We start from the raw sequence: 13,535 nt of genomic DNA on the forward strand, positions 1-13,535 counted from the left end.
CTTCCAGGTTTCTACATTTTCAAGAGAAAGAGAAAAAGTGTATTAAAATCAGTGGTCAGTATTGTTGCCACATTATAGTAAAGTGTGATTCCTATACCCAAATTCATAAACCCCAAAAGAGAGTATGGGGCATGGGGAGGGAGCTGGCTGACAGGGAATTAAAAGATCTCAGTTTCAACCATGGACTCCTCTTCCCTCTGCCCATCTGCTGAAAGGGTTCTGTCATTTATTTATTTGTTGGTTTGTTTATTCTTGCAATTGGAAACTTTTTTTCTTTTATAAATTGAAGTATAGTGGACATACAATATTATATTGGTTTCAGTGGTTCATCATTTATATCTGTTACTAGATGGCTCACCATGACAAGTGTAGTTACCATCACCATATAAATTTATTACAGTATTATTGACTGTGTTCCCTATGCTGTACTTACTATTGCAGATAATACTGCATTGAACATGGGGCCCATACATCTTTTCAAATTAGCTATTTTGTTTTCTTTGGATAAATTCCCAGAGGTGGAATTGCCTTTAACTGAGGAGGTGCTTGTTAGGGCCCAGCTGCCTGGTGGATCATCCAGGCCTTGCCCGGCACTGCTGTTTCCTTTTTTCTGCTGCTCACTTGTTCCAGGGCTGATATCTGACCTCCAAATACTGCCGGCAAGGGGAATTGGAGGCTTGCACTTTGCCAGAGGCCTTGACCTCTCCAGTTTCTTTGTAGCACTCAAGTTCACGATGCTACTAGGTTAGGATGGTCCCTGTTCCCCGACCCTCTGGCTGCTTTGGGTGGCTGTGCTGTTGCTTCTCCAGTTGTTAGTGGGCACAGAATAGACGGGGAAGTTTATTACAGAAGTCTCCCCTTCCCTGTGATTTCACTTTCCATGCTTTCCGTCACCCGTGTTCAGCTGAGGTCTGGAAGCAGATGATCCTCCTCCTGACTTACTGTCAGCAGGTCAATAGCAGCCTAATGCTAAGTCACAGTGCCTACCTGACTCACTGTATTCACCTCACTTCCTCTCATCACGTAGGCATTTTATCATCTCACATCACAAGAAGGGTGAGTGCAGGACAAGAAGATATTTTGAGAGGGGTGGAAAGGCCACATTCACCTAACTTAAATTACAGTATATTATTCTGTTTTATTATTAGGTATTATTAATCTCTTACTGTGCTACATTTGTAAATTAAACTTTATTATAGGTATGTCTGTTTAGGCAAAAACACAGTGAATATAGGGTTCATTATCCAAGGTTTCAGGCACTCACTGGGGGTCTTACAATGTATTCCCTGAAGGTAGGAGGGAACGATCGTATTGGCAGGGTCTCAGGCAGCCCACAAGTCAGGAACTGGCTGCTGTCTCTGCCATCGTGGTAGGCAACAGCAGTGAGCTGACGAGAACAGGTGTCTTACAAGGACCCCACGCCTCTGCTCTTCGGAGCTTCTGAGCCCTTTCTTGTGCTTATTTGGGAGTGACCGTGGAGCACAGTGGCTGATGGGTGCAGGTCTCGAACACCTGAGTTTGCGTTGTCATTTTGCTATCCATTAGCTCTGCGCCATTGAGCACAAGCTATTTAGCTATTCCAAACTCCTGTCTCCTCACTAATAAAACTGAGACAATGATGAACCTAACTCATTTGTGGATGACTCAGTGAGACAGTAGTGCCTAGCACATGTTAAGGTGTGGTAAAGTTCACTAGCATTACGATTCAGGGGAAAAGGTGGTGTGGACGTGCAGTCTGGGGTATGAACAAGGAAACAGGTAAAGCTTTGGTAAGTGGGGTGTGTGCAAATGTGTGACGTTAACTTGGAATGTCGGACTGCTGGAGTCAGATTTTGATGTAGTAAATGCACCTGAGGATTTAAAAGAAAGAAATGTGAGGACTAGAAAATGTGGCCTTTTTCTTTATAGAAAAAGTTTCACCCACTCCTTACCTCACTCCTGGCACTCTTGTTTCCCTTTACCCTGCTCCATTTCTTCTTTCCATAGTAAGTTAGGTTTCTGGTTATTTATGTGTGTGAATATTTTCTGTCTCAGTTTGGCTAGAGTATAAACTGTGAGGCAGAGGTCTTTGACACTTTTGTTCTCTGATGGTCACATGCAGATCACTTGGGAAGTATCTGCTGGGTGAATGAAGGAAGGGCTGAAAGGGTTTACACCTGGACGCTGTGTCTGTCTTACAGTGTTAAAGAGACCCGTCACCTCTGAGGAACTGCTCACTCCTGGGGCTCCGTATGCAAGGAAGACATTCACGGTAGGCTCACCATTTGGGTTTTTCAACTGTGCTGTTCACTTTTCTGTGCTATGCAAGCATGTCAGTGTATAATGTGTAGCTGAAAGGTGGAACTGAAAAGCTCCAAATATTCCTCCCTATGTGTGATTTATAATCAATATAGCATTTTAAACTTTTGATGTATCCTTAAAAAAGAGATTTCCATTCTGTACGTCTCCTAATATAAATAGATTTTAAGGCAAACGATGGTGCAAATCATGACAATAATTCCTTCTGCATTACAGTTAATTCTAAAAATTACTTAAGACATTAGGGGTGTCTTTAGGTAAAGAAAGAAAACCATGGGATAAATTGTTCTACCGTAAGGAATGGTGCTTTTGAATTATACAAGGACCTCATTTGGGAGCAATGCATACCTGTGAGCACCTCGTGACCACCTGCCCCTTCTTGGAGGTCCTTCAGCCTTTTTTCCACTCCCACTGGCCCAGTTGGTTTTCTTCAAACAGAATCTAAGTGCTCTGTGTGGCAGCTCCTTCCCCACACTCCTTCCCTTGCCTCTTTCTCTCAGCCTCTTCACATCCATATCCCTGGCCTCTTTAAAACACTTGTCTTTCCTTCAGTCTTCTGACTTTTATTTCCCGATGAGGAAAGAAAGATCTTTCCACACCCATTCGTGTTGCAGATATTTGCCAAGGGCTACTTCACATTCTGAGCAGTGAGGAGTTAAAATAGGTTGGGCCAGTCATGGCCAGTCAATATGAAAAAGCACTGGCAGTATGTCTTTATCAGGGAAAATGTAATTTGGAACTACATTTGGAAGTGCAATTAGGTATAATGAACTAATAAAAGTGAACCCTAAAGACAGTGCAGTGCCTCAAGGTGCTTGTGAGAATGTTCACAAAAATCCCATTTGCTTTCCTGCTTCTCCTCAGTCTCCAGCATTCAAGAGACAGTCAGTTGTATTTTCAAAGTAATTTTGGTTTAAATTTAAATGTCAGCTTTGCTGGTAATTGATTGTGAATGTTTCCTGTATATTTCAGTTGGGGTATATATTAGAGATGCATCTGCCAGAGGATGTAACTGCCAATTCTAATAACGATATTGTAGGGAAGAAACATCCTCAGGTTTCAAACAGTTTTTGGACCAGCATCCTTTTGTAAATTGTTAACTTTATGTACCTTTTCACTTCCTTTCCTTGGTAAAGAAAATTTGAGAAAGCCAAGACTCTTTGCATTTCCCACCATTGATAATTTAAATGCTTACTTTAGACTTCAGTAATGTAGCAAGATGATCAAGAAAGTGTCATTTACATTAGGGAAAAAGAAAAAACTTGGAATAGAAACTGGATCTGGAGAGAAATTTCAACCATGTGTTTTAAGATCTTCTAAACTTTCCATTTGAGTCTGATATTAAATTACGTAACAGCCGAAGAGACAGGCAATCTGCCAGTTATTTAAGTAGTGCCTTCACAGAAGAAGCCTCTTGCTGCCAAACAGGTGTTTTTTGACCACATTTTCCACCTAGATATGCCTGTGTTTGTGATAGAAGCAAAGCATTCTGCTCCCTGAACAGGGTAGAGGTGAAATGGAGAGAAGATATGTCACAGCATGCACTAAATCCTGGGCTGATTTTCTCTCCCTTGGAAAGACAGGCAAATTGCCAGGATCTGTCTGCTGATTGCTAATTGTGGTTTTCCTCTCTAGATTGTTGGTGATGCCGTTGGCTGGGGCTTTGTGGTGCGGGGAAGTAAGCCGTGCCACATCCAGGCTGTGGACCCCAGTGGCCCTGCAGCTGCAGCAGGAATGAAGGTACGTCCAGTGGAGCAGATCTGTGTACCTTTACCTGGTTTCATTGTTCAGTGCTGTCTGTACTCTCTCACCCCAAGTGTTGTGGTCCCATTTTTGTCAAGTTTCCTTTTCCCTTTCTGAATGGGTTGAAATGAAGCCAAGAGCGGATGATGAAGCAACTAGGAGGAAACATTTTCCTAGCTCTCTGACGGTGTCTGCCTGGTTTCCAAACCTCCCTTGGTTTTTCACATTTCTCTCCTTAACCAATACTGAGTTTGAGAATAAAATGGTTCCTTCCTGCTTGTATCTTATATAGTAACTCTGCTGCTTCTGTTCTATACCATTAAGAAACAGCAAATAGGAACAGTCATGGAGTTTGGAAGAGGATACCTGGATTCACACTTTGGTCCTGCTAATTACTAGCTCTTTGACTTGGCACAAGTTCATTAACAGCTCAGAGCCAGTTTTCTCCTCTCTGAAATAGTAATCATATTTCTTTTGCTGTTTTTTGGATTAAATATGGAGAAACATGTCATGAAGTACAAAAACTAACAAACACTGAAAAAAAGGTTGAATTGTGTCAGATTTTTGAAAGTAATGTTTACTTTTTTTTAGTACTAAAGAATGCATATGTATATATATATATATATATATATATATATATATATATATATATATATATACGTATAGTCAAGAAAATTTGGAAGAATACAGATAAGCATAATAAATTACATTTGCCTATAATCTTCCCTAACTCAGAGATAATTACTGTTAACATTTTTAAGTGTCTTCATTAAAATAGAATTGACCTACAACAAAGTGAAGCACTGTTAACATGTTGCTTTATATCCCTCCAGACTGCTTGGAATTATGTATATAGCCTCCTACTTATACATAAAATATATATATACACATACATTGTTTTTATTTATACAGAAGTATAAGAGGATGCTAGAACATTGGTTTTCTGCTTCAAAACACTTTTATCTAGCATAGTTTTGTTCTGTCATCTTAAAACACTTCACAGGGGATGTCTCTCTTGATTATCCGGGACCACTGGAGGATGCAGAAAGAGGCTTGAAAGCTGCAGGGCATTCCCCTGTTCATTTTTTCAGTCTTTCCTCCTCTCCCGTCACCCCTTGTGCTAAAGCAGTAACCAGCTAACCAGAGGCATGACATGGATCTTCACAGCTCTGACTTCCAGCACTTACCCTCTGGCATTGGTTTACCTACTGGAAGAGAAAGGTGGGCAGCCGAGAACGAATGGCTCAGCGGTGCACAGAGAACAAATTACAGGCTGTCTGGGTAATCGATGCTGGCTGGAGTCGGGGTTGACTCTGCACTCTGATTTGAACACCTTCTTCGGGCAGGGAGGCACAGGCCTGCCAGGTCCTATGCTCTGGGCAAGTTACCGAAGCCTGGTTGGCTAAGTCAGCCTGTGTTAGAGGCCCTTCCTGCCTTCTCAGTACTGTAGCAGGCACAGCACCAAAGAAACCCAAAGCAGGAAAGTTGGCCAGAAGTATAAAGACGATCATTTGTATCTGTGCTGAGGCTGAATTTTTCATTTTCAGATGGAACTCTTGGCTGTGGGAAGAGTTTTATATTTTATTTCCACAGTAAAGTACCTAGTATAAATTGTTTTTGGCATAGTGCTCCAGTTTGCAGCATGCATTCACTCACATGGGGCTTTGGCTTACAGCACATTTCTTTTGGGGAATGAAATGGATTTACATTGCAGCTGAAGGCCTTGTTTTGCTTGGCCAAAAATAAATAATTGATTTTAGGCCCTCTTCATTGATTAACATGCATAACTGTTTTAAGTATTGTCAATTGATGAAATATACAATAACTCCTTACTGTATATTTCCTGGTATGTGAGTAACCTGATATGTATTTTTCACTTTCATAAGCTAATACTTCATATGGTTTATATTCTTAGTTTCTCAGGGGGTGTACAATGGTCTTCGTATGTTGTAGAGCAGTACAGAATTCATTAGAGCAGCATTTCCAGTGTTGTGTTACACAGCTGTCTGGTCCAGGAGAATATCCTGTCCTGAGCTTGTTTGATCAAAACATTTTTCAGCTGCTGCACACTTTATCCCCCTCTTGGAAATTCACAAAGTATAAAAGCACATTAGCATATTGAAAATTCTGGTAAACACAGCAGGAAAAAAAAAAAACATTTAAATGAACACAGCACAATATTTTATCATGTAAGAGAAACACTCTAATGGAATCAAGATTTTTAAGACAGAGTGTGAAAACTGTTTTAAGAAACTGCTTTTGGTCAAACTCTGTATTGGAATGAATATTTTTTAATTATACTGGTTAAATGAACACGACAGGGAATACCATGCCTGTCCATATAATCTGCCTGTGTGTATTCATTCAAATTCCTTAGTACATTATTTTCTTATACAAAACACTATCAAATAAATTATTTGCTATTTTACTATATGGTTTTGTTATAGAGTAATTTCACTTACATTAAAAGCCATTTGTATAATCCAGTCTTAGGGGCTTGTTTCCACTCACCTGTCACATTGCTGCAGCTCCCTGGGAGAACTGCATGGCAGCCTGTCTGGTTGTACAGGGCTCAGGGGGTAGGACAGGGGTTTGACCCTATAGAAGCCTGTCCTGGGGTAAGGAACCACTGACCTTGGCAACAGTTGACCTGCTTAGTCTAGATGGTAGAAATAGCCCCAAGTTCTGGCTGGAAGACTCCTTTCAGCACCTCAGGCTGGTAAGGGCTGACCCACAACAGTGTAAAGTCCTCCACTTTGCCTTCGGTTCACTATGCGGAAAGCCAGGCTCACCCCCCAGGTCACAACCCTGGTTTTTCCTGCTTGCCAGTGTGGACAAAGCCTTTCTTCTGGGGCTGCTTAACTTCACTGCTTTACTGGCCAAAGGAGAGAAAACATAACTGTGTTTCTCTTATGTACCATTTCTCTCTCTTTTGTTTTACCTTTTTGGGAGATTGAAAGTTTTAAGATGTGGGTCGCCCGTATGTGGACAGGACAGGCCCTACACCAAAGAGAGAGAGGGCTGTTTTCCCCCATTAACACTTCTAGACCTTTCCACCCTGGTTAAAATGGGGCCCTTCATCCATGAGGAGGGGAAACCCTCATGTCTGTATTAAAATTTACTTCTCTGTGAAGTCTGGAAGAACCCCAGGAAAATGTGTCCTTAGGGAGAATTGTAAGGGTTATTTACATTCTTCCCTGGATTGGAGTAAAGAAATCGGTGACCCCGTGCCTAGGCCACCTCACCCGATGCCCAAGAGCTCTTTGTGCCTGCAACCTCTTCAGGTTTCTTAGGCTGGTGGGGGCTGGACTAGGTGACTTGGCATTGCATGCATCAAAAGTTTCGTCAATGCATGCAATCAATGCATGTGCATCTAGAAATTGTTTCCTACATCTTCCCTCTGGCAACTCTTCACTCATCCTTTAGGAATTCCACACCAGGAGCTTCTGGTTCCTTTCCAGGCAAAAAAGTAGGAAAGAAGAGGAGGAACTAATTTTTTGCATATGCCCTTTGTACCTGGCCCTGCGCCATGCCAGACCCTGTTTGAACATGAGTCCATTTCACATCAACATCTAAACCCAAAATTCTCAAGGAAGAAACTGCTCCAGGAGGAATAATCCTAGTTCTTGCCTCTTTTTTTCTATTTTGAAAAGAATGTTTCTCCCCAAGACAGTGTACAGGCTATAGCCTAATAAATACCACTAAACAAAGCTTCGTGTCACAACCTTTAATGACATCCTCTTTTTTGTTTTTAATCATATCAAGGCTAAACCCATTTCTGGACCACATTACTGATAATTACTTTATTTTGCATGGTTGTCTATTAGCTATCCTGCACTCTAGTCAGGACAGAATTTTTACATTTCATAAACACATCATGATTGTGCCCAGGTCTGCCCCCTCAAGTGAATCTGATTAAGTGACTCTGACACTTAAAATTCTCTAATGGCTTCTCAGTACAATGAGATAAGTTCCAGATGCTTTCTATGATCAGGGCCTTGCTGATCGTAACATTACCTACCCTGCTTTGCTAACAGCAACTCTGGCCTCGCCTCTGGCCTCCCCCTCTAAATACCAAGTTTGTTCCTCCCTAGGCTGGATGACTGGTTCCATTTTTGTCATTCAAGTCTCAGATTAAATGTCAGTTTTCTGGAGAAGCCTTCCTTAAATACCCTATGTTATTCTGTCTTCCTGGAGTTACTCTATCATATTATCCTGGCTTATGTTTTCAAGACAGTGTTTATCAGAACCCAAAAATACTTGTATGTTTATTATCTGTCTGTCTCCAGTAGCTCCATAAGTGTAAGGACTTTACCTCTTATAGTCCTAGTACTTAGCACAATTTCTGTTATTTAGTAAGTGCTTGAAGCAAATTTGTTGAATGAGCCAATGAATTGTTGCTTCTATAGAAAAGCTAAGGAATTCACTCACTGTACACCTGCCTCATGTCCCCACACATTCCACATGCATCATCTCTTTTATTGTTCTTACAACTCTTGAAAGTAGGTATGTAGTGTTCTCTCCATTTTGTGAATGAGGAAACTGTGACCCAGTTAATCCCTTTCTCAAGGCCACCCTGCTTGTAAATGTCAGAGATACATTAAACCTCCTCTCTCTGTCCCAGAGCCCTAATAATGCTTCCTGTTGCATTATTTCAAAAAAGACAAACCCATGAGGCAGAGCCTGATAGATAGAACATTCCAGTAAAACTTTAAACCCCTTGTAAACTGCTCACAGGCGACTGCCTTCTCATATCTCTGGTGGGGAGAATTTGTATTCAATTCAACATGTATTGTCAGGACGGTTATACTGAGGGAGGGCAGGGACATGGGAGAAGCATCGTGAGTACTTTTTCCTGCCTATGAAGAAAAATGCTGACATATAACTAGTATAGTAAAACAGGGAGGTCTCCATCCTGAGGCTAAGATTCCATTTTAAGAACCAGGGAGTTTGGAGGTAAAATTCCTAACATACTTTATGATAATTAGCCAACAACCAGCCCCATCTTAAGGCAGGACAAGCAGTCCTAAATGCTATGTCCCCATTGCTTGAGGGTAACCACTATCTTGAAGAACAGGATCAAAGAATTCCTTGTTTAAGTTTATCTTACACAATATCTAGAGGACAGACTATTGATGGTGATAAAATGTCTCTCACCGGAGATAGACATTGTGCGATCATATGTCAAACCTACACTTCCCCTTTCCCACCACCCTTTCCCCCATTCTTGAAATCCTCAAAAGACACAAATCCTAAGCTTTAAGCACACCTCCTCTCTGAGGTTGCCTGCACCCCCTTTCTTCAAGTGTGTACCGTGCCTTAAGTAAAGCCTTCACGTTGCTCACCTTACTCTGTTTTGCAGTGATAAATGTCTTTGTTTCTTTGCTATTTCATTCAGTTTTCTAGATTTAAGCATGAGTCCTCTCTCTCTCTGTCCTACGTCAAGACAAGTAGGGAAGGGCTACTAAGATCTCTGATTTGGGCCATCGCCTGGGTGACAGGAATGCAGCTGTGCAATCATGCTCTTTAGTAGCCTGCCTGAAAATCTCGTTCCTTTGCCTTTGGGAAGTTCTCAGAACATAATCTCACTCCATCCAGTGTTCTGTGCCCCGCCCCCACACCAAAGCCTGGGGTGGTGGGGGCTTAGTTCCCAAGCCATGCAGGTTCAAGTGGACACTGAATGCTAGGTGATCCTGGCTTCAGGAGTTGGTAAGGGATCTGCCCTATGCTGAGCTTCCCTTTCCTCCCTGTGTTCATCTTTGCTCTCTGCTGCCTGCACGGCTGCTGCCACTCACAACTACTCTCACTTTATGAACTCCTTCCTTACCCTCGCTTGTCCAACCTGCTCAAGAATTCTTTCTCAATCAGAATCAAGAACCCACCCCCACGCAGTTGAGGTTTCTCCTGTGCAGGGAGAGACCTCCCCAGATGCAGCTGCCCGCCAACAACATGTCCACCTGTGTTGGCTCAAAGAAGATCAAGTAAATAATTTATATTCTTAGCACCAGCCCCTCACATAGCTCAGGACTAGATCTTGCAGAGTCATCCAAGTGAAAGATGCACAATATTCACTTTTGTTAGTTTAATCAAACACTAGTCAGAGCAAACCATTCAGTCTTCAAACTGTGAAAGAATTTGAGCCATATTTACAAATAAGGAACAAAAGATATCCTTGCTCTTTTCTGGGAAGTTTATTTTTTCTGGTGGGAATAATTAAATCCTGTGAGAAACAGTACTGGAGTTTTCTTGCTGCTGCGTGCCAGCTCTCGTAGGGGTTTCAAGACTCCTGGCTTCTTCTCTCATTTCCTGCTGTGATGAATTGATGGATGTGGGCTTACGGGCCTCTTTTCTGTGTTTGTTTATTTCTTCATGTGTTTATACAGAAACAGAAATATCTGAGTCAGAGCAAGGAATTAGTGGTCATTGTGTTCTTTTGTTCTCCTTTTTAAAAATCCCTATTTCTCCAGTAGAGAAAAAAATGTCAAAATCCTGCTTTTTGTTTTTTTCCTCCTCATGGCAATGAACCTGCATAGTTCATGAGCTTTTCCTCCTGATTCAAGAGAGGCCAAGTTGGGCGAAACACCTGAAGTTCCAAATTAGTGTAACTAGGATGATTTGAGCACTGACGTAGCAAATTATAGGATGGTAGTCTGCATAGATGAAAAAAAAATGCATTCTGTGATGTTTCAGAAAAGTCATATGTTATTGTGGGGATAAACGGTGTTGTCTTACATGCTGGACTGTCTCACATGGCAGAGTTGTTTCTTAGTCAACAGAGAGTTGGAAGTGTCAGTGTTCCCTGGCTCACCACTGGGCAGGACTGCAAGGGAGACATGGCCACTCGGCCCCAGTGGGGCCCTGCTAGCAGGAGAGGCCACTTCTCAGGGCCTCAGCTCTGATCCCTTCTCTGCTCTGAGCCCTTCCTTAGCTGAGCCATCCTTCATGTCAGGCTCTAACAGCCCCAGAGAAGACAAGGGCAGCTCTGCACTGACCACATCCCAGGTATTAGGTTAGGCCTTCCTGGGATTTGCAGCCTAGAGAGCTAGGGAGACAGAAATCAAACCATCCCACTGTCAAATATATAATTTTAAACTGAGTTTAGGCCTATGAAGAAAAGGTCCTGTGCTTAAAATTTCTGTAGGACAGTGGGAGGGATAATGGGAGACTTTCCCAGGGCAAGAATGCTTGCACTGAGATCTAGAGTGAATAGAAATCAACTAGGCCTAAGTGTAACTTTGCACTTGTGTGTGTATATGTGTGTGCACGTGCGCATGCATGTTGTGTGTACATGTGTGTGTACATGGTTGCAGTGCATTCACATGGGTAGGTATGTGTGCACACAAACACACACACACACACACACACACACACACACACACACACACACACACACACACCACAGAGGGTTTACTCCATATAGAAGAACCCAGATAGAACATGGATTCCTTAGAACAGAACAAAAGCTATGACTAGACTGTGATGGGAAGAGAATTTTGGAAAGAGGTGTAGCAATGAGTTAAGGCAGTGTTTCTCAACTTATTTTTATTATCTTCCCCTTAAGGAACCTTTTCAAGACATTTTTTCCCTAATCACCCATCCTCATGAAACTTGGACATCACAGATATACTATATACTTGTTTGTGTATTATATGTATGAAAGCTTTATACGTGAAAAGGGGGAAATTTCTTTCATAGGCTAGGAGGCAGTTATTTCCCCTTTAAAGGCTGGGGTACTCCAGTGAGAATGCATGAAGTAGGGAAGGAAAGCTCAGTAGTTTTATAAAATTGTTTTACATTGAGTTGTAAATATCCATCCAACAAAATACAACAGCTTTTAAGTATATAGTATGATAAGTTTTGTCAAATATATACACCTGTGTAAATAGCAATCAGAACAGAACCCTTCCAGCACACTAGAAAGTTCCCTCATGCCTCTTTCTAGTCGATCCCCTCCTCCCTCTGGAGGTGGCCGCTGTTGTGTTTTCTGTTACCAGAAGTTAATTTAGGATTTTAGAGTCAGACAGAATACTGACTCCACTTCTTCTGCCTCTATGATGTTTGGCAAATTATTTCTTCTTTCTGGGCCTTTTTCTCATCTGGTGGGTAGGGACGCACGTGGAGTCTCCCTCACAGCGTTGGTGAGGGAGGCGCGCTGTCCTTCTTTCCCCACAGTATGCATGGGGCACCTCTCCAAGAGGCGTCCATGGTATCCATCTTGTAGAATAAGAATGCTTCAGTCCTGGAAATCCTCCTTGAGTTCCCTGAGCTTCAACCATTCTATTCTAGGTGGCTCTTTGCCTGTGACCCAAGAATTCTGCCCATGTTTCTCCCATATCTCCCATGTTTCTGTCCTAAGCTCATCTAGAAAGCCACAGCCACCGTCTGCCAGATACTGAGGACACAAAGTCCTTTGTGACCGATTTCATCAGGTAGCCCAATCACTAGCAGCTCCTGTTCCACCACTTTCAGAAGTCTCCCAGAAGTGTGTCTCACTTCCCCTCCCTTTCATCTGACCCATGTCCCTTTCGCTTGTGGCCCCTCTCATATTCACCAAGGGCTTGAGTTTCTAGTTTGTGCCTGGCACTGGGTCATGTGATGGAGAGCCCAGGCTTACGTGTCAGACACCAGATGTTAGAGTCGCAGCTTCACCACTTCTGTAGGAGCCAGGTTAACTACTGAACTGATCCAAGCCTCATATTCTTCACCCTAAAATAGCACTTATAATAGTCACAACTAAATGAAATGCATTCTAGCACAGTAACTGGCTCATAATAAACACCCAATAGATGTTTGTAGGTGCCATTTGTTACGTTGCTTGTTATAATCATTATGTTATTCTGAGTCTTCTGACTGATTCTTGCTTAAGTAAGTTTATGTTTACAAACACAGAGCACAAAGTAACAAAACAGCGAAAGCAGAATATCATGGGGAGCAGGATCTATGTAATCATGTGTTTCTGCCATATTGCAGCATGCTATTGCCATCCTTCCATTTTTTTAGAAACTTTAAACCTCCATTTCTCATCTTAAAATGGCAATGTAATTGCTTCCTGGCATAACTATGAAGATAAATAGGAAAATGTGTGTGAAGAATCAAGCCCATGCCTATCATGTGGTGAACATTCAGTGGGCATCATTTAACATAGTTCATCAAATATAAGATTCACTTATTGTAGATGCGACTCAATTTTTGAGTTGTTAAAATGTGCATCTTAGAACCAGTGATTCTTGGCATTACATGAAGTCCCAGTCCCACTGACTGCTACACACATATCAGCCACTTTGTCTTTGCTTACCAGTAAGCTGGTTTAACACTCAGTTGAAACTAAACATTTTTATTCACAAATATAGAAAAAGTCATCTTTTATAAAACTAAGACATGGCAAGGTTTAGCACTGTATTGGTGTAATGAATCTTGAGCTGCTCCTAAATTGATCTGCTATGGGCTCGGAGCTGGCTCTTTTTTGTGCTGATCCCTGGAGGCAGGAGGAAGGG

The 13,535-nt window shown here is 42.0% G+C and overlaps 1 protein-coding gene across 8 annotated transcripts in view; it reads left to right on the forward strand.

The window, feature by feature from the left end:
- Positions 1-13,535, forward strand: part of DEPTOR (DEP domain containing MTOR interacting protein) — a 145,171-nt gene that overhangs the window by 95,980 nt on the left and 35,656 nt on the right. For 4 of the 8 annotated variants that reach the window (XR_012128390.1, XM_073230019.1, XM_017656987.3 and 1 more), the window contains exons 7-8: positions 2,181-2,251; positions 3,934-4,038. Coding sequence is in view for 7 of the 8 variants with exons in the window: in XM_073230019.1 (XP_073086120.1) it covers positions 2,181-2,251; positions 3,934-4,038 (176 nt within the window). In the remaining variant the exon portion in view is untranslated. The other 4 variants (XM_073230018.1, XM_073230020.1, XM_017656990.3 and 1 more) reach the window with 4 other exon arrangements.

This window comes from Manis javanica, chromosome 2, assembly GCF_040802235.1.
Source record: "Manis javanica isolate MJ-LG chromosome 2, MJ_LKY, whole genome shotgun sequence".
Classification (NCBI taxonomy): Eukaryota; Metazoa; Chordata; class Mammalia; order Pholidota; family Manidae; genus Manis; species Manis javanica.